At 44.9% G+C, this 24,352-nt stretch overlaps 1 protein-coding gene across 3 annotated transcripts in view; it reads left to right on the top strand.

Moving 5' to 3' along the window:
- The window catches only part of LOC105471279 (DENN domain containing 2A), a 126,591-nt gene that overhangs the window by 20,397 nt on the left and 81,842 nt on the right, over positions 1–24,352 (top strand). For 2 of the 3 annotated variants that reach the window (XM_071094367.1, XM_011723661.3), the window contains exon 1: positions 15,527–16,521. In XM_071094367.1, coding sequence (XP_070950468.1) covers positions 15,527–16,521 — 995 coding nt within the window. Of the gene's footprint in view, positions 1–15,382; positions 16,522–24,352 lie in introns of those variants that run through there. The other variant, XM_011723658.2, reaches the window with a different exon arrangement.

The raw sequence follows: 24,352 nt of genomic DNA on the forward strand, positions 1-24,352 counted from the left end.
CTGTGGTCGTGGCTGCAAGGCAGCTGTGGGGCTTGCTGGGCGCCGCAGAGCAGACCCAGACACCCACAGACAACAGCAGCACTTATATGCCTCCCTCCCCTGCTGTATTTATAATAGCAACTATAATACATGCTCATTATAGAAAATTTGGAAACCTGGGGGGTTGGTTTTGTTGTTAAAAATATAGATATTAGAGAATGGAAAAAAAAAATCAAAGTTTCTTACCCAATGGCAACTACTGTTACTCCCTCATTAAATTTACTTCCAGTCATTTTCTTTCGTGTGCAGTTTTGAATAGTAATAAATTCCTCCTCCCCCGCCCCTTTTAAACATTGTTTCATTCATTTTGGACACAAGCTTTTGGATTCTGTTTCTTTTGGCTAACACTAAAACATGAACGTTTTTTCCATTTAATAATAGTCTTTTTCTTTTTAGCTTCAGTTTAAAATTTTCTTTTTTTATTTTTTTGAGACAGAGTCTTGCTCTGTCGCTCAGGCTGGAGTGCAGCGTTGCAATCTTGGCTTGACGCAACCTCCGCCTCCTGGGTTCAAGCGATTCTGTTGCCTCAGCCTCCTGAGTAGCTGGGACTACAGGCACCCACCACCATGCCCGCCTAATTTTTTGGGTATTTTTAATAGAGATGGGTTTCACTATGTCGGCCAGGCTGTTTTTGAACTCCTGACCTCAGGTGATCCACCAGCCTTGGCCTTCCAAAGTGCTGGGGTTACAGGTGTGAGTCACTACACCCAGCCTAAAATTTTCTTTTTAAATAATAGCTTGATTGAGATACTTGATTGAGATATAATTCACATGCCTTACAATTCACCCATTTAAAGTGTATAGTTTAATGTGTGCACATTTAAAATGTACAGTTTTGGCTGGGCGTGGTGGCTCACACCTGTAATCCTAGCACTTTGGGAGGCCAAGGCAGGCAGATCACTTGAGGTCAGGAGTTCAAGAGCAGCCTGGCCAACATGGCAAAACCCTATCTCTACTAAAAATACAAAAATTAGCTGGGCATGGTGGTGTACACTTGCAATCCCAGCTAGTCCGGAGGCCGAGGCAGGAAAATCTCTTGAACCTGGAAGGCGGAGATTGCAGTGAGCTGAGATTGCGCTACTGCACACCAACCTGGGCAACAGAGTGAGTGAGACTCCATCTCAAAATAAATAAATAAATAAAGTGCAGAGTTTTTAGTATATTCATGGAGTTGTGCAACCCCTCACCACCAGCAATTTTAGAACACTACCTGAGAACAGAGAACAATTTTAGGCCTACCTGAGAACAGAGAGAAGGAAAAGCAAGTTTAAATATTTAGAAGTTGAAGTAAGTTGGAACCTGACTCCTCCCTGTTTGGTGATCTGTAATACACAAAAGGAAGTGTACTTTTTTATTCAAAAAATATATTTATCTGAATTCAGACTATTAAACCATACTTTACCTGTATTAGCATATTTCATAACTTTTGTAACTCATGCTTTAATGATTTATGGCAAACTCATACTAGCCTTGATCAGAGAGGTGACCCTGGCAGTTATCGAGCGTTAACTCTGGAGAACTGTTGCCACTGAAACTTTCTACACACTGTAATTTAGTGTTCCTATCCAAGGTGGCCACTAAATTGCACTTCTATTTTCACCCTCTAGAGAATGGTAAAAAAGCATGATTTGCAAATATTGTCAAGTCCAAAGTGTGTTTCTATCCTACTAAGGTAGTCAAATGCATCCCTATATGTTAGAATGTTCTGCAGATGTGAAAAAACCCTTCCTGGGTTTATGAAAGTGAGAATGATCTGCATCTTCAGCTGCCTCTGGCATCCGGCACATCACAGAGTGTGGTCAGTCCAGTCTGCAGTCTCAGGCTGCCCGAGCCACAGATTCCCAGTGACTTCATTTGTCAAACAAACTGACAGGTGTTGGCCAAGAAAATATTGATCAAGTTGGATTTTTGTTTTTTGTTTTTTTGGTTTTTTTTGAGAAGGTCTCGCTCTGTCACCCAGGCTGGAGTATAGTGGTGCGATCTCGACTCACTGCAACCTCTGCCTCCCAGGTTCAAGCGATTCTCCTCCCTCAGCCTGCCAAGTAGCTGGGATTACAGGCGCCCACCACAACGCCCAGATAATTTTTGTATTTTTGTAGAGACAGGGTTTCACCATGTTGGCCAGGTGGTCTCGAACTCCTGACCTCAAGTGATCCACCCACCTCGGCCTCCCAAAGTGCTGGGATTATAGGCATGAGCCACAGCGCCCGGCCTTCAAGTTGTTAAAAGAAAGTATTATTGTCAATGACTGAGTATTTATAATGACAGAAATTCCTGAAATTACTCTGGTGATGCTCCTGGTCCTGAGGCCTCCTTTAGAGTACAGGGGAGCCTTGATATTGAAGGCTATGGAGGGAAGAACCAGCAGAGCAGCATCTCCGAGCACCAGCATCTGGGTTCGAGGAAAAGGTGCACGCACTTTGTGCTGGTAACACCTGCATCAGATTCCCAAGATGCTCTGAAACAGAAGTATTTACTGGAGTAAAATACTGCCTTGCAGGCCACACGCAGTGGCTCACACCTGTAATCCCAGCATTTAGGGAGGCCAAGGGGGGCGGATCACCTGAGGATGGGAGTTCGAGACCATTCTGGCCAACATGGTGAAACCCCATCTCTACTAAAACTACAAAACTTAGCTGGACGTGGTGGCACACGCCAGGAATCCCAGCTACTCAGGAGGCTGAGGCACGAGAATCGCTTGAACCCAGGTGGCAGAGGTTGCAGTGAGCTGAGATGGTACCACTGCACTCCAGCCTGGGCGACAGAGCAAGACTTTGTCTCAAAAAAATTAATTAATTAATTTTTAAAAATACCGCCTTACAAAGGAGAGGGCAAAATAGAGTATTTCTTATGTTGACTGACAATGCAAGTGACATGAAAATAAACCCCAGGATTCAACTCTAGACCAGCGACTCTTACTACTATGCCTGTGAACTATCTGGGAAACTTACAAATGTAAATTCCTACATCCTACTCTGGCAGTGGGCTTTGTTTGGTCTAGGGTGGGTCCGGGACTCCTTACGTTTAGTAATTGTCCCTGCCGATTCTTTATTTTAAATAATGGTTTTATTGGGATATGATTCACATACCATAAAATTCACTCCATTAAAGCATACAATTTAGTGGTTTCTAGTATACTGTGTTGTGCAACAACCACCACTCTATAATTTTAGAACATTTCCATCATCCCGCCCCCAAAATTCATACCTATTAGCAGTCACTTCTCACTTCCCTGCCTCACTTAGCCCCTGGCAACCACTAATCTACTTTTTGTATCTGTGGATTGGCCCATTGTGTGTGTGTGTGTGTGTGTGTGTGTGTGTGTGTGTGTGTGGGCGTGACGGAGTCTCTGGTTCTGTTGCCGAGGCTGGAGTGCAGTGGCGTGATCTCGGCTCACTGCAACCTCCACTCCTGGGTTCAAGTGATTTTCCCGCCTCAGCCTCTAGCTTAGATTACAGGCACCGGCCACCACACCCGGCTAATTTTTATATTTTTAGTACAGGTGGGGTTTCACCATTTTGGCCAGGCAGGTCTTGAACTCCTGAGCTCACCTTAGCCTCTCAAAGTGCTGGGATTACAGGCGTGAGCCACCACGCCCGGCCAGGATTGGCCTATTCTGAAATTTCTTGAGAATTGCATTACACAATGTATGATCTCTTGTCAGTGGCTTCTCTCACTTACCACAATGTTTTCAGGGTTCATCCATGTTGTAACGTGTATCTCAACTTCATTCCTTTTTATGGCTGAATACTATTCCATTGTATGTGTGGAACACTTTTGTTTATCCAGTTATTTGTTGGTGGACACATTAAGCATAAGAAAAATGATATGTAGGCCTGGGTTCAGTGGTTCACACCTGTAATCCTAGCACTTTGGGAGGCCAAGGTGTGTGGATCACTTGAGCTCAGGAGTTCAAGACCCGCCTGGCCAACATGGCAAAACCCCGAAACCCTGTCTCTACAAAAAAACACACAAAAAAACAAAAAACAAACAAAAAAGCCGGACAGGGTGGCACGCTCTTGCCTCAGTCACAGCTAGTTGAGGGGCTGAGGCAGGAAGATTACTTGAACCAGGAAGGTCGAGACTGCAGTCAGCCAAGTTGTGCCACTGCACTCCAGCCTGAATGACAGAATGAGACTCCATCTCAAAAAAGAAAAAAAAAATGCAGAACTAGAAATGGGCAGACTTTGGTTGTTAGCAGAGAAGTTGTACCTTTGGTACTGCCTCCGTCTATCTAATGTGGTGCTCTAAGGGCTTGATGTGCGGTGCTTTTGTGCAGGGCACAGTTTAAGCATTTGGTCCAAGAAGGATGCAGTCCACAGTTTCACCAAATTTGTCCCCAGGTGTTGTTCTGAGGCAGCACACTGCCTTTCGCTTCTCTTATTCCTCATCTGCTTCAGATTCTTCTATCTTCTATCTTCTTCCAAATGCGAAAATATTGGTTTGTTTCTGACAATATAACGAATCAGATAAATAAATAAAGTTATGTATAGGCCTAGAGCAACCCATTTTAAATTTTTTTAAAACCTTTTCATTGGCTGGGTGCAGTGGCTCACGCCTGTAATCCCAACACTTTCGAAGGGCAAAGCAGGAGGAGTGCTTGAGGCCAGGAATTTGAGACCAGCCTGGGCAACATGGTGAAACCCTGTCCCGACAAAAAATATGGAAATTAGCCAGGCATGGTGGTGTACACCTGTAGTCCCAGCTACCTGGGGCAGTGGGGAGCTGAGGTAGGAAGATCACCTGAGCCCAGGGAGGTCGAGGCAGCAGGAAGCTGTGATTGCACCACTGCACTCCATCCTGGGCAACAGACCCTATCTCCAAAAAAAAAAAAAAAAAAAAAGTTTTATTTAAAGAAAATGAGGAAAATGAAGCATCGAGACTCCAGAATGAGCTGCACTATGTAGTTAGACACAGCGAGAGTTGTATTACATTGATTGTGTGCTTTTATTTCTCAAGTTGTTTTTGGAAACAAATAATTTCCAGATATGTTTGCTAAGAATGCTCAGACAAGAAAACAACAATTTTTGTTCTACTGTAATTGCTATGGTTTCCTCTTTATTTTTTGCCTGCTCATCATAAGCTGATAAAACTAAGAGATATTGGAATCACTAAAGCTGAATAGCCGTGGCTTTATTTGCAATACAAAAACTATTTAAAATGTAATTTTATTAATATGTAATCATTTACAATCCTGTAAACCAAAAAATAACAGGCATCTCAATCAATTTAGAGGTTTATTTTGCCAAGGTTGAGGAGACTCCTGGGAAAAAGAAACACAAGTCCCAGTAAAACCTGTCTCCTGGCCAGGCACGGTGGCTCACACCTGTAATTCCAGCACTTTGGAAGGCCAAGGCAGGTGGATCACTTGAGGCCAGGAGTTCGAGACCAGCTTAGGCAAGGTGGCAAAACCGCATCTCTACTAAAAATACAAAAATTAGCTGGATGTGGTGGTGCATACCTGTTAATTCCGGCTGCTCAGGAGGCTGAGTTACAAGAATCACTTGAGCCCAGGAGGCGGAGGTCGAAGTGAGCCAAGATCGCGCCACTGCACTCCAGCCTGGGTGACAGAGTGATTCTGTCCCCAAAAAATAAAAAATTAAAAAATTAAAAAGATCTGTGTCTCCTGTGCTTTTTCCAAAGAGGCTTTGAGGACTTCGGTGTTTGAAAGTGGAACAGTGAGCAGGAGGGGAAGGAGGAAAAGAAAAAAGGGGAGAAGGGTAGGCAGTGAGGCAAGTGGTCACATTCTGATGAGGCTCTGATTACTGCTCAGTGAATCCACGTTTTTCCCTGGGAAACGAAGGGAATGGGGAAAAGTCAGTTGTGTATTCATCCAACTCTCAGTTGGTCTACATTTGACACCAGATAAAGTTAGCATGTGAAATTACAGCTATCTGTTTGGGAACAAAAGGAAGGCAGTTTTTTTGTGTGTAATTCAGTTCCCAAGCTGTTATTTTCCCTTTGGCATAGTGAGTTGGAGGTCCTGATATTTTATTTTTGTTTCACAATCTAAGCGGTGGGTTTTTTTTTTTCTTTTTTTTTTAATTTTAAGAGTGGCTGCTCCATAGGCAAAGCAGGGCTACCCCATAGGCAGAGTAGTCTAAACTATTTTTTAGGAGATGGGGTCTTGCTGTGTTGCCCAAGCTGGAGTGCAGTAGCTTTTTTTTTCTTTTTTTTTTTGAGATGGAGTCTCACTCTGTTACCCAGGCTTGAGTGCAATGGTGTGATCTCGGCTTGCTGCAACCTCTACCTCCTGGGTTCAAGTGATTCTCCTGCCTCCACCTCCCAAGTAGCTGGGACTACAGGCGCACACCACCACGCCCAGCTAATTTTTCTATTTTTAGTAGAGATGGGGTTTCACCATGTTAGCCAGGCTGGTCTCAAACTCCTGACTCAAGTAATCTGCCTGCCTTGGCCTCCCAAAGTGCTAGGATTACAGGCATGAGCCACCGTGCCCGGCCTGCAGTGGCTATTCACAGATGCCATTACAGCTCACTGCAGCCTCAAACTCCTAGTCTCAAGCAGTCTTCCTGCTTCAGCTTCTCCAGTAGCAGGGACTGCAGGCTTGCATCACTGTACTCAGCTAAACTTTTTTTTTTTTTTTTGAGACAGAGTTTCACCCTTGTTGCCCAGGCTAGAGTGAATGCGTGATGTTGGCTCACTGCAACCTCTGCCTCCCGGGTTCAAGCCATTCTACTGCCTCAGCCTCCCGAGTAGCTGGGATTACAGGCACTCACCACCCGGCTAATTTTGTATTTTTAGTAGAGACAGCATTTCTCCATGTTGGTAAAGGTGGTCTCGGACTCCCGACCTCAGGTAATCCACCCACCTCAGCCTCCCAAAGTGCTGGGATTACAGGTGTAAGCCACTGCACCTGGCCCTAAACCTTATTTTTAAATTTAGTTTAACAGGGCTGGACGCGGTGATTCACGCCTGTAATCCTAGCACTTTGGGAGGCCGAGGTGGGTGGATCACTTGAGGTCAGGAGTTCAAGACCAGCCTGGCCAATATGGTGAAATCCTATCTCTACCAAAAATACAAAAATTAGCCAGGTGTGGTGGTACATGCCGTAATTCTAGCAACTTGGGAGGCTGAGGCAGGAGAATCGCTTGAACCCAGGAGGTGGAGGTTGCAGCGAGCTGAGATTGTACCATTGCGCTCCAGATTGGGCAACAGAGCAAGACTCTGTCTCAAAAAAAAAAAAAAATTAGTATAACAAATATTACGCTTTTGGTGTCCAGTTATATATAATACATATTTACTTATGGTTCAGAGCTAACATATCAAGTTTAGATTAGTAAAGGGCACTGGGAAATTATAATTGTGTGGATTTTATTCCTCACTCTACCTCTTCCCCTGTGCATGTATCTTATTTTTTTCACGGAATATACACTGTACTTACATAATTTATTTCCACTGAGATAGAATGCACATAACATTTACCATCTTTTTCTTTTTTCCTTTTCTTTCTTGAGACAGAGTTTCACTCTGTCAACCAGGCTGGAGTGCAATGGCGCAATCTTGGCTCATGGCAATCTCCTCCTCCTGGGTTCAAGTGATGCTCTTGCCTCAGCCTCCCAAGAAGCTGGGATTACAGGCATGTGCCACAATACCCGGCTAATTTTTTGTATTTTTAGTAGAGACGGGGTTTCACCATGTTGGTCAGGCTGGTCTCGAACTCCTGACCTCAGGTGATCCACCTGCCTCTGCCTCCCAAAATGCTGGGATTACAGACGTGAGCCACCGCGCCCAGCCAACGTTCACCATCTTAAACTGTACAGTTCAGTGGCTTGTGGTGTATTCACCGTATTGTGCAACTATCACCACTATGAAATTTTAGAGCATTTCTATCAGGCTCACACTCCAGCCTGGGTGACAGGGCGAGACCCTGTCTCCAAAAAAAAAAAAAAAAGAATACTTGAAAAAATCCCACAAAGATACTAGTCAAATGCAGTAGTGAGAAGAGGGGAAGAGAGGGGAAGAGTAGAATAAGGAGTTGGATGCATAACTGACTGTGAATAATCAATTGAGTTGACTCACTGCCTTCAGACCAGTCCCACCCAGCTTCTTAACTTCTGAACCCTCCAGTCAACATCATGTCAATGGCCAAACAAAATTTTTGAGCCAAGAAAAGATTTTACAGTATTCACTTCAGCAAGAGGAACAACAGGGTTAGATTATGGACTGGGTTGATAAACATCATCAGCTATAGATGTTAGAATTTTAAAAATACGTTTCTTCAGCTTGTAGGACTTAGTTTCTGAAACTTACAGAAATGTTCAAGCCTACAAAAATTACATGAACTCTTGTGTACTCATCAGCTAGCTTCAAAATTTTGTATGACTTTTTAGTCTAATTTTTTTTTGTTTTGAGACAGAGTCTCAAAAAAGAGTCTCGCTTTGTTGCCCAGGCTGGAGTGCAGTGGGGCGATCTCGGCTCACTGCAACCTCTGCCTCCCGGGTTCAAGCGATTCTTCTGCCTCAGCCTCCCCAGTAGCTGGGATTACAAGCGCCCACCACCACGCCCACCTAATTTTTGTATTTTTAATAGAGACAGCATTTCCCCATGTTGGCCAGGCTGGTCTCAAACTCCTGACCACAAGTAATCCGCCCGCCTTGGCCTCCCAAAGTGCTGAGATTGCAGGCATGAGCCACCATGCACAGCCAGTCTAATTAAAATTATTAATAATAAGCCCATCTGGTTAATAGAAAGTTCTATTTTTATGGAAAGCAGTTGAGTGGGAAAATGTGTTATTACTATCAATCATTCCATTATCTCTCTTGGAATATAGTCTACTTGGATCACAAGACCAAATTGCCTAAAAAGAAATAAGGAACCTTGGATTGTGTAAAAACTCAAGCTGTCTTGAAGCCCAGACCTTTGATTTCTTGGGAGTGAGAGATGCCCAGGCCAGGACATTGGCCTCTATGGCCTTTGATTTACCATATTTAAATGCCGATTCCAGAGCAGCCCTCAGACAGTTCGCTTTGGTACGTCTTGGTACATTGGAGAGGCGCCCAGGAATCTGCATGTCTGACAGGGTCCCCAGATTGACTGGAACTAATCCCCCATGGACCACACTTTGGAAAATAGTTCTATCTCACAATCCCGGACCTGTAAAGTGATAATGAAGTTTATCATGGTATTTTAAGTCACAGAGCACTCCCAACTAGCAAATTCAGCTGGGTTCGTTACTTAATTAATGGTTTTTGGTTTTTTGTTTTTTTTTTTTTGACACAGGGTCTCACTCTGTCACCTGGACTGGAGTGCAATGGTGCAGTCTCAGCTCACTGCAACCTCCATCTGCTGGGCTCAAGAGATCCTCCCACCTCAGCCTCCCAAGTAGCTGGGACTGCAGGCATGCACCACCACACCCGGTTAGGTTTTGTGTTTTTGTAGAGACGGTGTTTTGCCATGTTGCCCAGGCTGGTTTCAATCTCCTGAGCTCGAGTGATCAGCCCACCGCAACCTCCAGAAGTGCTGGAATTACAGGTGTGAGCTACCGTGCCCAGCCAGTTAACAATTGCTAATCATCAGAGACAAAAAGGGAAAGGTCAATTTTTTATAGCAGCATTTTTAATATTTTTGTGAATTCAGAAATGCTGATGGATTGATTGCTGAGTGTGCAGGGGGATTCTATGCCCCCTCAGTGCCAGCCTCTGAAGCCCCCGCACTTGCTTCTCAGTATACGGCATCAGCCGTTTCTCTAGAGATCGTGGTTTTCGTGCTGGAAGTTATTACTCCCTGATGGGAAGTGAGTTCACTTAAGTACCATGTTGTTTAACTGCTTTTTGTGATCTTTGACCTCCAGGTTCACACATGCATCTCTGTGCATTAGACACAGTGGACGTTTTTCCTTTTGGAAAAGCTGTGCTTCCTGAGAACTATAGGGAAACTGTTTTCTTGAGGGCATGGGAGGAGTTACAGAGTTGACTGTGACCCAGGCACAGCCCTGGTGCTGTCGATGACGGCAGAGACTGTGTCTCACTCATCTTTGAGTCCTCCGGTGCATCCTGCACACGGCCTGGCACGTTGTCCTAGTGCCAATGAAAGGGGATGCCAGCTTGGAAGAGAGCTGCTGGCTCATATGGAACAAGGTTGGATTCTTGTGGGTTTGGTCTGCGTGGAGGGTGGTGGCAGTGGTGGGGAGGGGCTGTTCTCCCTGACGTCCACTGGGGCCTCTGCCAGATGCTGGACAGAAGAGTAGTGTCTGTGGGCCCAGCCAAGTGGAGGGACTCCAGAAGCTTTCAGCTCTGCGGAGCTTTGTAAGAGGGACAATGAGTTCCTTCCTGTCCCTGAAAGGCCTTTCAGGGCTATGCTGCATGATGGGAGGGCAAGCCCTGGGGCCCGGCTACTTTAAAGAAGTAGGCTTGGTTACAACATAGATCAAGCCCTACGATGTCTGGTGCTGAGTTGCTGGGTAGGGGGACAGCTGAACTCCATGGACAGGCCAGAGCTCCATGTTCCTGTCCACCCACACACACACAGTTGGCAGACGTGTCTGTTCCTTTCCTTGCTCCCTCAGCTCATGGTTCTCCAGCCTCCCTCTTGTTCGTTTGTTACCCATGTGCACTCTCCTTTTCTTTTTCTCTTCCTCTCTGGCTTTCCTCCCTTTGTCTCCTTGTTCTCAAGAGCTACCTGCATGTCTTGAAGTTCTGCCCTTTGATTTCTCTGGAGGGAGAGGATGCCCAGGCCAGGACATCCGGCAGCCGTCCCATCACCTAACAGGGAAACCATCCTGGGAAATAGGGTAGGAATCTTGGAAACTGGAGAAGGAGCTGGGAGGGGGCTTCCCTGGAAAAGTAATGTGAATACCCAGTATCCTGATATGCCTTGAGCTGTAGTCAAGGAGGCGGCTCCCCTCCACTAGGGAGGACCAGCTAGCTGGTGTTCCTGCCTTACAGGACTGCGTGGCCCATGCTGTTGGCCTTCTCTGATGGGCCTCATCTTGCCAGCACCTTCACCTGAGCCATGTCCATTTATGCTCGTGTTGGGAGACACTTCTTCCCACAGAGTTCTGGAGGGACTTGCTATGAAGCAATGAAGTTTAATCAGTTACTTCAGTTTATATGGGGGTCAGGCACCAGAGTCTTCGACTGCTACTTCTGAGCTGAGGCTGCTGCCTTGGTGTCCACACAGGCCTTGCTATTTGGGGGGTTTAAGGAACTCAGTGGGATTCCTGGGCTTGTCAAGATCATCTCCTGGTGTTCCTCAGACCAGACAGATGACCTCGTGACTGGGTGTTTCTTCCTCCTCAGTTTGGAGGAGCTGGGGGGGGGCTCCCCATGCGGGGCTCTGCAGACAAGGGCAGTGTGGGTTTACACCCAGTGTCAGGGTTCGCAGAAGGCTAGAGTATCCCTGTGGAGACAGTTCCACTTTGGTGTGTGGTTGATGTCTTGTGTCAAATAAAAGGGCAACTACTTTCTTCTTTGGGGACTATTAGCTCATCACAGTGGTTCTTAGAGAGCCTGAAAAAGCATTGGGTCTTGTTGTTGTTTATGTTTTGCTTTCTAAGTTTGTATGTATTCTTAAAATTTTTGGTGAACTTAAAGATATATACAAAGATGGCCAGGCGCAGTGGCTCACGCCTGTAATTCCAGTACTTAAGGAGGCTAAGGCGGGCGGATCACTTGAGGCCAGGAGTTCAAGACCAGCCTGGCCAACAAGGTGAAAAACCATCTCTACTAAAAATACAAACATTATCTAAGGGTGGTGGTGCACACCTGTAATCCCAGCTACTGGGGAGGCTGCGGCATGAGAATCACTTGAGCCCAGGCAGCAGAGGTTGTGGTGAGCTGAGAGCATGCCACTGCATTCCAGCCTGGGCAACAGAGCCAGACCCTGTCTCCAAAAAACAAACAAATGAGCAAAAAAGATACATACAAAGAGGGTGGCATGAGTTCTGAATCCGGGTGGACCTCAGGATTGCACCCTTGCTCTACCTGCTAGGCCGGAGATTCCAAATTGTGTGTTCTTTCCACCCCCTGCTCCTGGGTGGAACCTACCAGGGATAAATAGTTTGGAGTGTGGGCCTAGATTTACTGCCCTCTGAGGGAGGCCCTGCTGTCGTGGCTCACTGGGTGTGCATCCCTATCCCCCCAGGCGACCTGGAGCTCCCCTCGGTGCTGACATGATGACAGTGTGCAGGCCGGCCAAGGGCAGCCACAGCCAGACTGAAAACCTGAGCTACAAATTGGCCGACAAGTAAGAACACTACGCTGGCCCAGCTTCTTACTCTCCTACCACCTTTCCTTCTTCACCGATTCTACTTCCTTGAGCTAAGGAGCTCTTTTCCAGGTCATTCTAATGAGACTCCTGCAGACCGTCTCCATGCACTGCACTCATTTAAGGCTTCAGGCCAAAGTGGTCAAGAGAGAGTCTGCCTAATGGCCGGTGTGTGGAGAGGATGATCCCCCGGCAACTTTAGCCCTGTCCCCATGATGCGTTCCAATTCCAGGTGTATTTTTCTAACTACTAGGATGTTCAGGTATTTTAAGTATGTTTGAGTCCTAAGTCTTTGCAGCTGTACCTGTCCACAGTCAGTTTTCCCATCTAATATCAGTGTGCTTGTTTCCTTCTCCCCAGATGGAGCCCTTTCTCCGATCCTCTCACATTCCACAAAGCAGTTGGCAGCCACTGAGGGGTTCTCAGCTCTGCGCCCCAGGCTGGAACCCCTTACGGGACGGGAGAATCCTGGAAACAGGAACTCTAGAAACTCTTGGGCTGGCAACCACGTGGAGCAGGAACTCTGTCCCTGGGGACTCGTAGGGCGGTTGCGGCATCCTTGCCTCTGTTGCATGAGTTTTGTAAATCCAGTGTGAGCTTGCAGCAAGCCATCCTTCGTTCCTCTCGAGTTTTCAGACAGAGTTTCCATGATTGTGACGTCACTCCATGTGTTTGGGCTCTTAGACAATAACTATGATACTTACAATAATAATAGTTTCCATTTGTTGATACCGAGATTTAGAATGTATGCTGTACTTTGGGCATATTACATGTTAACTCATGAATTCATTCATTCATTGAATAAATATTTGTTGACTAGTTGCTATGCACCAGACACAGTAAACAACATAAATGTGGCCTCTGACTCATAAGGTTTCAGTCTGCAGAAGGAAGATGAAAAACTTAGGATTCAAGACTCAAGTCCCTCAATTCCAAAGCCCATGTATTTAGCTACTAGGCAATAGTGCCTCACAGCACATAGGACATTAATAACCATGTTGTAGATCATCAGTCATCCCCATACAGGCACTAACCTGGATTGTTGTGTTTTTAATGTGTGTGTCTGTCTCTGTCTCCATCTTGCCTCTAGCACTGTGAGAGCAAGGACTATCACTTCTGCCTTTTGAACCCTCAGTGAAATAACACACTGATTCTGACTAAAATCTGAATCCATGCTAATGTTCCCAGTGGTGACGGAACAATTTAAAAATATTTTCTCTTTGTAAACACACTGTTTTGAACCTTAATTGTTTATTTAAATAAGGAATTCTGCCTTGATAGCCATATTTAAAATAGGAAAATGTGTTTGCCAAAAAATGTGTTTGCATTTTCACAAGTTTCTAATTTATGCCGTGCAACCAAGAACTGTGGCGCAATTTATGTGCTAATGTCTCCATTGAGGAAGAGATCTTTACACAAACAACCTTTGGAATAGAAAGCTGAATAGTAACAGGATGCATGAAATTGCTATTTATTCATCCCTCACAGTGAACCTTAACTGGAGTTTCAGAATTTCCATGCGGTCAGATCTATACATTCAGAAAATGGGCACCAGGAGGTGTTAGCTAGTGTCGGCACATCTAAAGTCACTGTGCCCAGTCTTTGCTGGTGGAAGAATGTTTGCATTGGAAAACACAAATACTCTCATTTTTGTTAGACTAATCTAAAAATGTTTTCCTTTCAAAATGATTTTTAATATCTTCATGGCATTACCTAATCTCCTAAAATTACATTTGGAAGCATATATCATTACATATACGTTCTAGACCAGAACTATCTTCAGTGATGGAAATATTCTTCTTCCCCATCCAGTACAGCAGCCATCAGCCACGTGGCGCTTCTGAGTCCTTGACATGTGGCAGGTGTAACTGAGGAACTGAAGCTTGAATTTCATTGGATTTAAGGTTAAATAGTCACGTGTGGCTGGTGGCCACTCTATTAGACAGTGCATTTCTAGGCCAAGTGTGAAGTCTGAATCTGCCTCTTTATTCACGCATTCATTCATGCACCAGATATTTATTGACCACCAACTCTCCTGGGCATTGTTCTGGGTGCTAGGGGTGCAGAGTTGGCCACAACAGGCCAAAATAACAAAACAATCCCTGTTCTGGTGGCAAGGCTCGTGGAGAGCTCACTCTAGTGAGGCTCCATTCCCGAGGAGGCTCTGTTCAGATGCACCCAGTCATTGTGGCTTTGCCCACTTGAATCAGACAATTTGTCAAGTTCAGGGGTAGCACAAACTTCATGACGTGTGATGATGTTTTAGTTTTTAAATAGTCATTGCAAAGAACTGCCTGCAGATACAAAAAGCAGGAAAAACAGCGTATGTAATCTTTTACCTCATGAAATTACTATTTTATTTTTATTTTTATTTTTAAGACAGTCTCACTCTGTCACCCAGGCTGGAGTGCAGTGATATAATCTCAGCTTACTGCAATCTCTGCCTCCTGGGTTCCAGCAATTCTCCTGCCTCAATCTCCTAAGTGAGTAGCTGGGATTACAGGGCCTGCCACCACACTCGGCTAATGTTCGTATTTTTAGTAGAGATGGGGTTTCACCGTGTTAGCCAGGCTGGTCTCAAACTCCTGACCTCGTGATCCACCTGCCTGGGCCTCCCAAAGTGCTGGGATTACAGGCATGAGCCACAATGCCTGGCCTATATTATTATTATCTTCATTTTACAGAGGTGGAAACTGAGGTTTAGAGGACTTAAACAACTTGCCTAAGGTCACGTGGCTGAATTAGGATTTAAACCCAAGCCTATTCGACTCCAAAACCTGATTGCTCCTTCATTTCACCATGCTGTCTCCCCAAGAAAAACACAAATTGATGGTTTAAAAAACATTTTTGTAGAGATGGGTGTCTTGTTATGTTGCCCAGGCTGGTTTTGAACTCCTGGCATCAAGTGATCCTCCCACTTCAGTCTCCCAAAGTGCTGGGATTACAGGCGCGAGCCACCGCACCCTGCCCACAAAGTGATTTTTTTTTTTTAAATAGGGATTTCAATGTTTGTGGTTTGTGACTTTCATATAACATTTATATCTAAGTTCTAGCAAATCTCTGTGACCAGCCAAGAACAATAAGAATCACTCACCTGGTGTTTGTCTTTCTTGTGCAGGGTCAAGGTGGAAGGTCCAAGGACTGAGAAAGACCCTCGAAGGCATCGCTTAAGTCCTCCATTCCTTTCCTAGAGACTGATCAGGAGTCGGGCTTCAGAAGGAGCCCCCCGGAAGGGCTCCGCAACCTCACGCTAGAGTCGAGAATGGATATGTTCAGCTTGGATATGATCATCAGTGACCCAGCTGCGGAGGCCAGCAGGGCTGGGAAGAAGCAGCTCGGAGGCGTTCAGAACCCTTGCTCATCTGCCAGAGCCGGACCCCGGCACAAGTCCCTCAACATAAAGGACAAGATATCAGAATGGGAAGGGAAGAAAGAGGTGCCCGCTCCTGCACCCAGCAGGAGAGCAGATGCACAGGGGGATTATCTGACGTCCTGTCTGGTGGAGAGGAGGAGTAGTGATGGGGTGAGAACTCAGGTCACAGAGGCTAAGAATGGAATGAGGCCAGGAACAGAGAGCACAGAGAAGCAGAGGAATAAAGGAGCAGTGAACGTCGCGGGACAGGACCCAGAGCCGGGGCAAGACCTAAGCCAGCCAGACCGGGAAGTGGATCCTAGCTGGAGCCGAGGCCGAGAGCCAAGACTTGGCAAGCTACGCTTTCAGAACGATCACCTCTCGGTGCTGAAGCAGGTCAAGAAACTCGAGCAGGCTTTGAAGGATGGGTCGGCAGGGCTGGATCCTCAGCTGCCAGGAACTTGTTACTCCTCACACTGCCCACCTGAAAAGGCAGAGGCGGGGCCCACCCTTCCTGAGAACCTGGGAGGCGGGAGTGGCTCGGAAGTCAGCCAGAGGGTCCACCCCTCCGACCTGGAAGGCAGGGAGCCTGCCTCCGGGGCTGTGGAGGACAGGAAAGGCTCGTGCAGAAGGCCCTGGGACCGGAGCCTTGAGAACGTGTACAAGGGCTCGGAGGGTTCCCCCACAAAGCCCTTCATCAACCCTCTGCCAAAACCCCGGAGAACGTTCAAACATGCCGGAGAAGGGGACAAAGATGGGAAGCCTGGCATCGGCTTCAGGAAAGAGAAAAGAAACCTGCCTCCTCTGCCCTCGCTACCTCCCCCGCCTCTGCCCTCCTCTCCCCCGCCGTCCTCTGTGAATAGAAGACTGTGGACTGGGAGACAGAAATCCAGTGCAGACCACAGGTAGGTGCCGGTGTGGCAGGGCAGAGCGTTGCCACCTGGCTCTCTCAGTGGTTTATGTCCCATCGTAACTGTCTGTTCTCAGCTGAATTATTTGTTTTATTAAACTGATGGATCTTGTAGTCCAGATGGTTCACAGCTTAAGATACTTTGTTAATTAACCTGGAAACTTGGTACATGATGCATGTATTTTGTGTTTGTTCTCAGTCCTCAAAAAAGAAGAGTATTTGCTTTTAAAAATTACCCTTTAGATGTAATAAGGACTTGAAATTGGGACAGTAACCAAGAGTTAAATGAAGGACTCATGTTAACCCTGGCAGTCTACAACCTAGTAGTCCATGCTAACTACCAGTGCTTGAATTTTTCTTGGTATGGGCTTTAGAAACACACTGCCTGGAGTCTACACTGGCCCGATCAGTGTCTATCTATGTGAGCTTAAACAAGTTGTTTAACCTCTCGAAGCCTCAGTTTCCTCATTTATACATATGGATGCACGCACTGTGAATATAATGTTAAAATAACACATTAAATAATAAAGCATGTTAATGCTTAAAAATAAAATCTGTGCTTCGAAAACAATTTTTCTATTTTGCAACTTAATCTCTAGTCCATTTCTGTAACATGCTACTTGGTTTGATACCCACTAATCTAGAAACCAGCTTTAGAGCAATCTCCTCAGGATAGTTGTCATACTCCCTTTCATCATTTCACCTCCTATTTTCTCCTGACGCACTCCATTGAGCTTTGGGAACCTGTTCCTGAAAGTACCCTGTCCCAAGGCCACCAGTAACCTCCATCTTGCTAAATCCAATTGCAAGTTCTTTGTTCTTTTCTTAATTGGCCCCTCTCAGTATTCGAGGAACACCTGTTGACTCGCTCCATCTTGAAACACTTCCTTCATTTGGCTTCTGGGTCACCCACGTCCCTGGAAGTCCTGTTTCTCTGGCTCCTCTGAGTTCCATTCTTTTTTCCTGTCTGTCAGAGCACACCCCGAACCTATCCCCACCTCAACCCAGGGCCAGACCTGAGACTTTTCTTCTCCGTCTACACTCACTCCCTAAATGATCTCATCCAGTCCCATGGCTTTCAATGTCAATGTCATGTTTATGATTCCCAGATTGAGGCATTCAGCCCCAGCTCCCTCTCCCAGCTTAAGGTTTGTGTAGTCATCTCCTGCTCAGATCTTCATTTGGTTGTCTTGTCATTCGTACTTAACATGTCCAAACCTAAATTCTCCATCCAGGCTGCCAGTAACCACCTCCTCTTACAATAATTGTCATCCTACTAAATGGCTTCACCCTTTGTTTAACTGCTTAGGCCACAAACCTAAAAAGTCATCTTCAATTCCTATCTTTTTCCACATACCGCCTCCTAATTTATCCCAAATCTGCCTATATCTCCTCCACTGCTACCATCTTAATCATCCTAGATTCACCTCCCACCCCCAGAACATTCCTCCCTCAGCAGCTAGAGGAGTCTTCTAAAAATATAAACTATAAATTAAATCCTGTCACCCCCCACTCAACATGGTCTGTCATGTAGGATGATTCTTTTGGCTGTAAATAGCATAATTTCTTATGTTCTCTTCAAGGGGGAAAAAAACCTGCATATTCTAGAATTTATTTACATATATATGTGTGTATATATGTGTAAATATATATAAGTTATTCCCAGTTTACAAATAATGCTGTGATAAGGAGCATATAGTATTACTAGTTTTACTACTTACTAGCTGTGGGACATTGGACAAGCCACTAAATTTGTGTTGGCCTCATTTTACCTACCTGTAAAATGGTGATAATTATAGTAACCACTTCACAGAGTTGTTGTGAAGATTGAATGAGTTAACATGTGTAAACATAAACTTAGTACAGAGCCTCTTCAATATGTGTTAAGTGTTTTATTTTTCTATGGCTCTATTCTGTTTCATTAATCAGGCTATATCTTTTTCAGTACCAAACTATTTATTTTAAATTCATAATGTATTATTATTATTATTGTTATTATTATAATTATTATTATTTTGAGATAGAGTCTCGCTGTATCACCCAGGCTGGAGTGTGGTGGCACAATATCAGCTCACTGCATCCTCTGCTTCCCGGGTTCCAGCAATTCTCCCACCTCAGCCTCCCAAGTAGCTGAGATTACAGGGGCACACCACCACGCCTGGCTAATTTTTTGTATTTTTAGTAGAGGCAGAGTTTCACCATGTTGGCCAGGCTGGTTTTGAACCCCTGACCTCACATGATCTCCTGCCTTGGACTCCCAAAGTGCTGGGATTACAGGCATGAACCCCATGCCCAGCCCATAATATATTTTAATATCTAGCAGGGCTTATAGAAATTTATTAATGTTGCTAATAATTGATCCTCTTGGATTTCCTATATATAACATCATTTCATATGCAAAAAATAATAATCGTTTTGTCTCTCTCCTTTTTAGTAATTATAAACCTCTTATTTGTTTATTTACTTATTATTCATCTTTTCCAAAAATGTCTTGAGCGTTTCTGCCTGTATTTTTCTGAATGTTCTAAATATTACTATCAAATTTCACATACACAAAATATGTGGGGGTTTTTGTTATTAATATATAATTATTTGGCATGCTGTGTATTTGCTACGTTTATTTCTAAGTCTTTTCTCTTTTTAATGCAATGGTTAATGTAGTCTTTTTTCTCATATGGTCTTTGTATTTAAGAAAACTACTGGGCCAGGCGCGGTGGCTCAAGCCTGTAATCCCAGCACTTTGGGAGGCCGAGGCGGGCGGATCACAAGGTCAGGAGATCGAGACCACAGTGAAACCCTGTCTCTACTAAAAATACAAAAAATTAGCCGGGCGCGGTGGCGGGCGCCTGTAGTCCCAGCTACTCAGGAGGCTGAGGCAGGAGAATGGCGGGAACCCGGGAGGCGGAGCTTGCAGTGAGCCGAGATCGCGCCACTGCACTCCAGCCTGGGCAACAGCGTGAGACTCCGTCTCAAAAAAAAAAAAGAAAAAAAGAAAACTACTTATTTTGTGTGTGTGTGTGTGTGTATATATATATTTTAAGACGTCTTAAATTTCTTATCATTTCTAATAATCTGTCAGTTGATTCTCTTGGGCTTTCTATGAATATAACCATATTGTCTAAAAGAATCATCATTTTACCTTTTTCTTTTTAATTTATACCTAATTTTCATACCAAATTGCACTGGCTGAGAATTCCGAACAGTGTTAAATCATAGTGCTGAAAGCAGTGTGCTGCCCTACTTCACCCCTAACTTTAATGGTAATGCATCTAGAGTTTCACTCGCAGGCACTCTTATTTGAGATATGTTTTTACATTATCAAGTTAGTGTCCTTTTATATTTATTTTTTAACTTAGAGTTTTAAAAATTAGGATTAGAGATTAGATTTTTGTTAAAGTACTTTTCAGAAACTCCTGATGATCATATGATTCTTCTGCTCTGATCCATTCATAGTGAATTTATATCTTAATACTAACCCATCCTTAAATGTGGGGGATGAACTCCCATTCGGGCCTGGTTTATTATTCTTTTAATGTACTACTGAATTTTATTTGCTAATATTTTAAGATTTTTGGATCAGTAAATAAATTGGACTGGTCTATACTTGGGTTTTATTGCACTATCTTTTTTTGTACAGAATACATACAGGATGATTGCACTACCTTTACTAGGTTTGAGTGTCAGTGTTACGTGAGGTCTGGAGAAGAACTTAGATGCTTCCTTCTTTATGTTCTGAGAAAATCTGAATCCATCTCCAATAATAAATCCTTTCTCCAGCCACTGCCAAAGCCCGGGTCCCCGAGCACTCCCATGACTTTGCTGCTCCTGCCCAGTGCTTCCCACAGCAGCCCTTCCACGCCCCTTCTGGCTGTTCCTCCAAGGAGGCCCCACAGCCCCAGGGACAGGTTGGTTCTGGGAAACTGGAATCCTTCATCTGTGTCATCACTGGGCAGGCGAGTCAACCTGGGGAACAGTTATTCCCATTATCTTTTCTCTCTTAACTACCATCTGTGCTTTTCAGTCTTCCAGCATTTTCTTTATAACCAGCTAAAGTTACTTATTTCAGTCCAAAGATGAAATTTTTCTTGGCCAGTTTGAATATGGTTGCATCAGCTGTGTTTTAACAATTTTGGCTTTGGGTTTTTCATTTTGTTTAAAATAGTACAATGGAGGTGATTAGGGCAAGATGTTCACTTTCTACTCTTAAAAAAATAAAGTATGCTCTTTACTGTGGTCCTATCTCTTAAAAACAAAAAGGCCTGTACCACGAATTTGGCAGACGCACCACCCCCTCTGAGGGAGGAAAACCAAACCAAGGTTGAAGAAAGAAATGATTAAGGATTTAGAGGTTATGAGGGTTTAGAATTTCATGGCCAGGCTGTGTGTGCCTTAGAGAATGTACTCAGCTTATTTTCATAGGCCCATTAGTTCACCTCCTTAAGAGTAAAACCTGTGGCTTCAGAGCCTCGGTTTAAGAAAGCGTATTTTTCTTTTTCTCTTCCCATTTCTCTCTCTTCTTTTTTCTTTTCTCCTCTTCTCTTTCCTTCCTTTTTCCCTCCTTTCCTCTCTCCCTCTCTATTTGCTGTCTTCTCTCTTCTTTCTTCATTTCTCTAAAGCCCCAGGAAATTAAATGCAAGGACTCAGGCCTTCAATCCTCAAATGGAAAATGAGAAACCCTCAAATGTCAGGAAATTCCAAAGATAAGGTTCCTACAGCAACATTAACTTGGTTCTATGTGTTTTATGGCATACATTTAATAGCTCTGGCAAGAATGCCTTAAGGCCAACGTATAACAAGAAAAGTTCCTACTCTTTAAGTGTGAGCAGCATCCTGAGTTCACATGTATCTACATTCTCAAAATGTCTTAACTGGAATTCAGATTTTTAAATTTTTGTTTACCTTGGTCATGTGACAGCTTGTAGATCTTTATGAAACCAAATAACTGCCTTGACCAAAATTTCAACTTTTCAGCTGATTGTTTTGGCACCATATAGATTTGGTCTTTCCTTGGGGCTTTAGTGTAAGACTTTCAGAACTTCTTGAGGACACGAAACCTCAGTCATTATATGGCTGCCAGATCACACTGTGCTGTTATTGATTCCATAATTTCCATCTTCTATGGGACCGATACGGATTCCCCACAGCTCTCTGGCTGGGCAGCAGCCCTCGGCTCTCACCGGTTTAACAGTTAAAATTAACTTACCAGCCAAGCGGTGGTCCGTCTCAGGCGGCAAGACGTCCCTGAGACAACTCGGAATTACCACGTCTAAAAACTGAGTGTTTCAAGTCTTCAAAGGAGGACATTGTTCGATTTAGTTGATGTTTAGAGCAAAAGCTACTCTGGAAGCTTCTGAGAAACTTGGTTTAGTAAAGCCATTTATTTCAATAGAAGCTGCACTGGAAAACAGAGAGATGGTGCTTGCTCTTCCAAGGTTGCTGTTGTCCATTACAAGAGTGATTTTCATGTCATTTCTCATTGAAAGGTGCAAATTGTTGGACATTAGCCACAATGGGGGACAGAAATAGTTTTTCCTTCTGACATTTAGGGTTTGAATCCAGGATAGAGAAAAGCAGAAACCGTGTGAGTGGTCCTAGTATACAGTGGAGGAGCTACCTGATAACAGAATGCAAGCTGAGAGCTAACGGAAGCCTCCTCCTGCCTAGCCGCCTGCCCTGAGCACCTGGGGGTAGGAATGCCCTTCCTGGGGTATGGTGAGCCATGGGGAAGAGCTGCCTGTGGCCACTCAGGATAGACAGGCAGAAAGACTCTGGCAGCTGGAGGAGGATGATGGAAGTCAGCGCATCCTTGGTTTCCAACCCAGCTGGATGATGTTTTAAATGGTTGCTAGGGGGCTGGGCGTGGTGGCTCACGCCTGTAATCCCAGCACTTTGGAAGGCCGAGGTGGGTGGATCACAAGGTCAGGAGTTCGAGACCAGCCTGACCAACATGGTGAAACCCTGTCTCTACTAAAAATACAAAAATTAGCTGGGCGTGGTGGCACGTACCTGTAATCCCAGCTGCTCAGGAGGCTGAGGCAGGAGAATGGTGCAAACCCGGGAGGTGGAGCTTGCAGTGAGCTAAGATTGCGCCACTGCACTCCAGCCTGGGCGACAAAATGAGACTCCGTCTCAAAAAAAAATAAAATTAAATAAAAAAATAAAAATAAATAAATAAATGGTTGCTAGGTGCCAGGCTAGCCAAGCTTTTTTTTTTTTTTTTTTTTTTTAGCAGGGTCTTGCTTTGTCACCCAGGCTGGAGTGCAGTGGTTCAGTATTGACTCACTGCAACCTCCACCTCCTGGGCCAAGCGATTCTCGTACCTCTGCCTCAGGAGTAGTTGTGACCACAGGCACACGCCACCACACCCAGCTAATTTTTGTACTTTCGTAGAGGCAGGGTTTTACTATGTTGCCCAGCAGGCTGGTCTTGAACTCCTAGACTCAAACCTGCTCTGTCGCCAGGCTGGAGTGCAATGGCGCATCTCAGCTCACCGCAACCTCTGCCTTCCGGTTCAAGCGATTATCCTGCCTCGGCCTCTCAAGTAGCTGGGACTACAAGCGCGTGCCACCACGCCCAGCTAATTTTTGTGTTTTTAGTAGAGACGGGGTTTCACCATGATGGTCAGGATGGTCTCGATCTCTTGACCTTGTCATCCGCCTGCCTCAGCCTCCCAAAGTGCTGGGATTACAGGCGTGAGCCACCACACCTGACCTGTAGCCAAGCTTTTTTAATCCATAGATGAAAATAATCCTGGGGGAAATGGATTCAAACCAATTTGCTAAAAATTAACTCAAGAATACAGCTGCTTTTTTTTAATCTTGAAGTAGAGATAAATTATAAACAGTAAATGTGGCACTTAAAACCAGCTTTTAAAATATTTATTCACTGGGCCAGGCATGGTGGCTCACGCCTGTAATCCCAGCACTTTGGGAGGCCGAGGTGGGCAGATCACTTGAGGTCGGGAGTTTGAGACCAGCCTGGCCAATGTGGGGAAACCCTGTCTCTACTAAAAATACAAAAATTAGCCAGGCATGGTGGCACACACCTGCAATTCCAGCTATTTGGAAGGCTGAGGCAGGAGAATCACATGAATCCAGGAAGCAGAGGTTGCAATGAGCCGAAATCGTGCAACTGCACTCTAGCCTGGGCACAGAGCAAGACTCCGTCTCAAAAAATGAAATAGGCCCGGCAAGGTAATCTCAGCCGGTAATCTCAGCTCACGCCTGTAATCTCAGCACTTTGGGAGGCTGAGGCAAGTGGATGACAAGTTCAAGAGATGGAGACCATCCTGACCAACATGGTGAAACCCCGTCTCTACTAAAAATACAAAAATTAGCTAGGTGTGGTGGTGCGCGCTTGTAGTCCCAGCTACTTGAGAGGCTGAGGCAGGAGAATCACTTGAACCGGAAGGCAGAGGTTGCAGTGAGCTGAGATGCACCATTGCACTCCAGCCTGGCAACAGAACACAACTAACTAAATAATAAAATAAAATATTCATTCATTTATTCAACCAACAAATATTTACCATGTACCTATTGAGTGTTAAGACATAGGAATGTAATAATGAGCAAGATAAACAGAGACTCTGTCTTCACAGGATTTGCAAACCAGTAATAGTTAGAAGGACACAGCTGGTGTGATCATAACTGCTGTCAGCGCTGTGAGGAATCCTGGTGCCATGGGAACATTCAGTAGGGATGTGTAGCCTATCAGGGAAACAGACGGGATCAAGAGGAGGTGACGCTCAGGCCAGCAGGAGGGTGGGGAGTGGGCGTTCAGTTTGAGTGAACTAATAGGTGAAAGCCCTGAAAGACTGCATCATGTCA

Source organism: Macaca nemestrina, chromosome 4 (genome assembly GCF_043159975.1).
Source record: "Macaca nemestrina isolate mMacNem1 chromosome 4, mMacNem.hap1, whole genome shotgun sequence".
Taxonomy (NCBI): domain Eukaryota; kingdom Metazoa; phylum Chordata; class Mammalia; order Primates; family Cercopithecidae; genus Macaca; species Macaca nemestrina.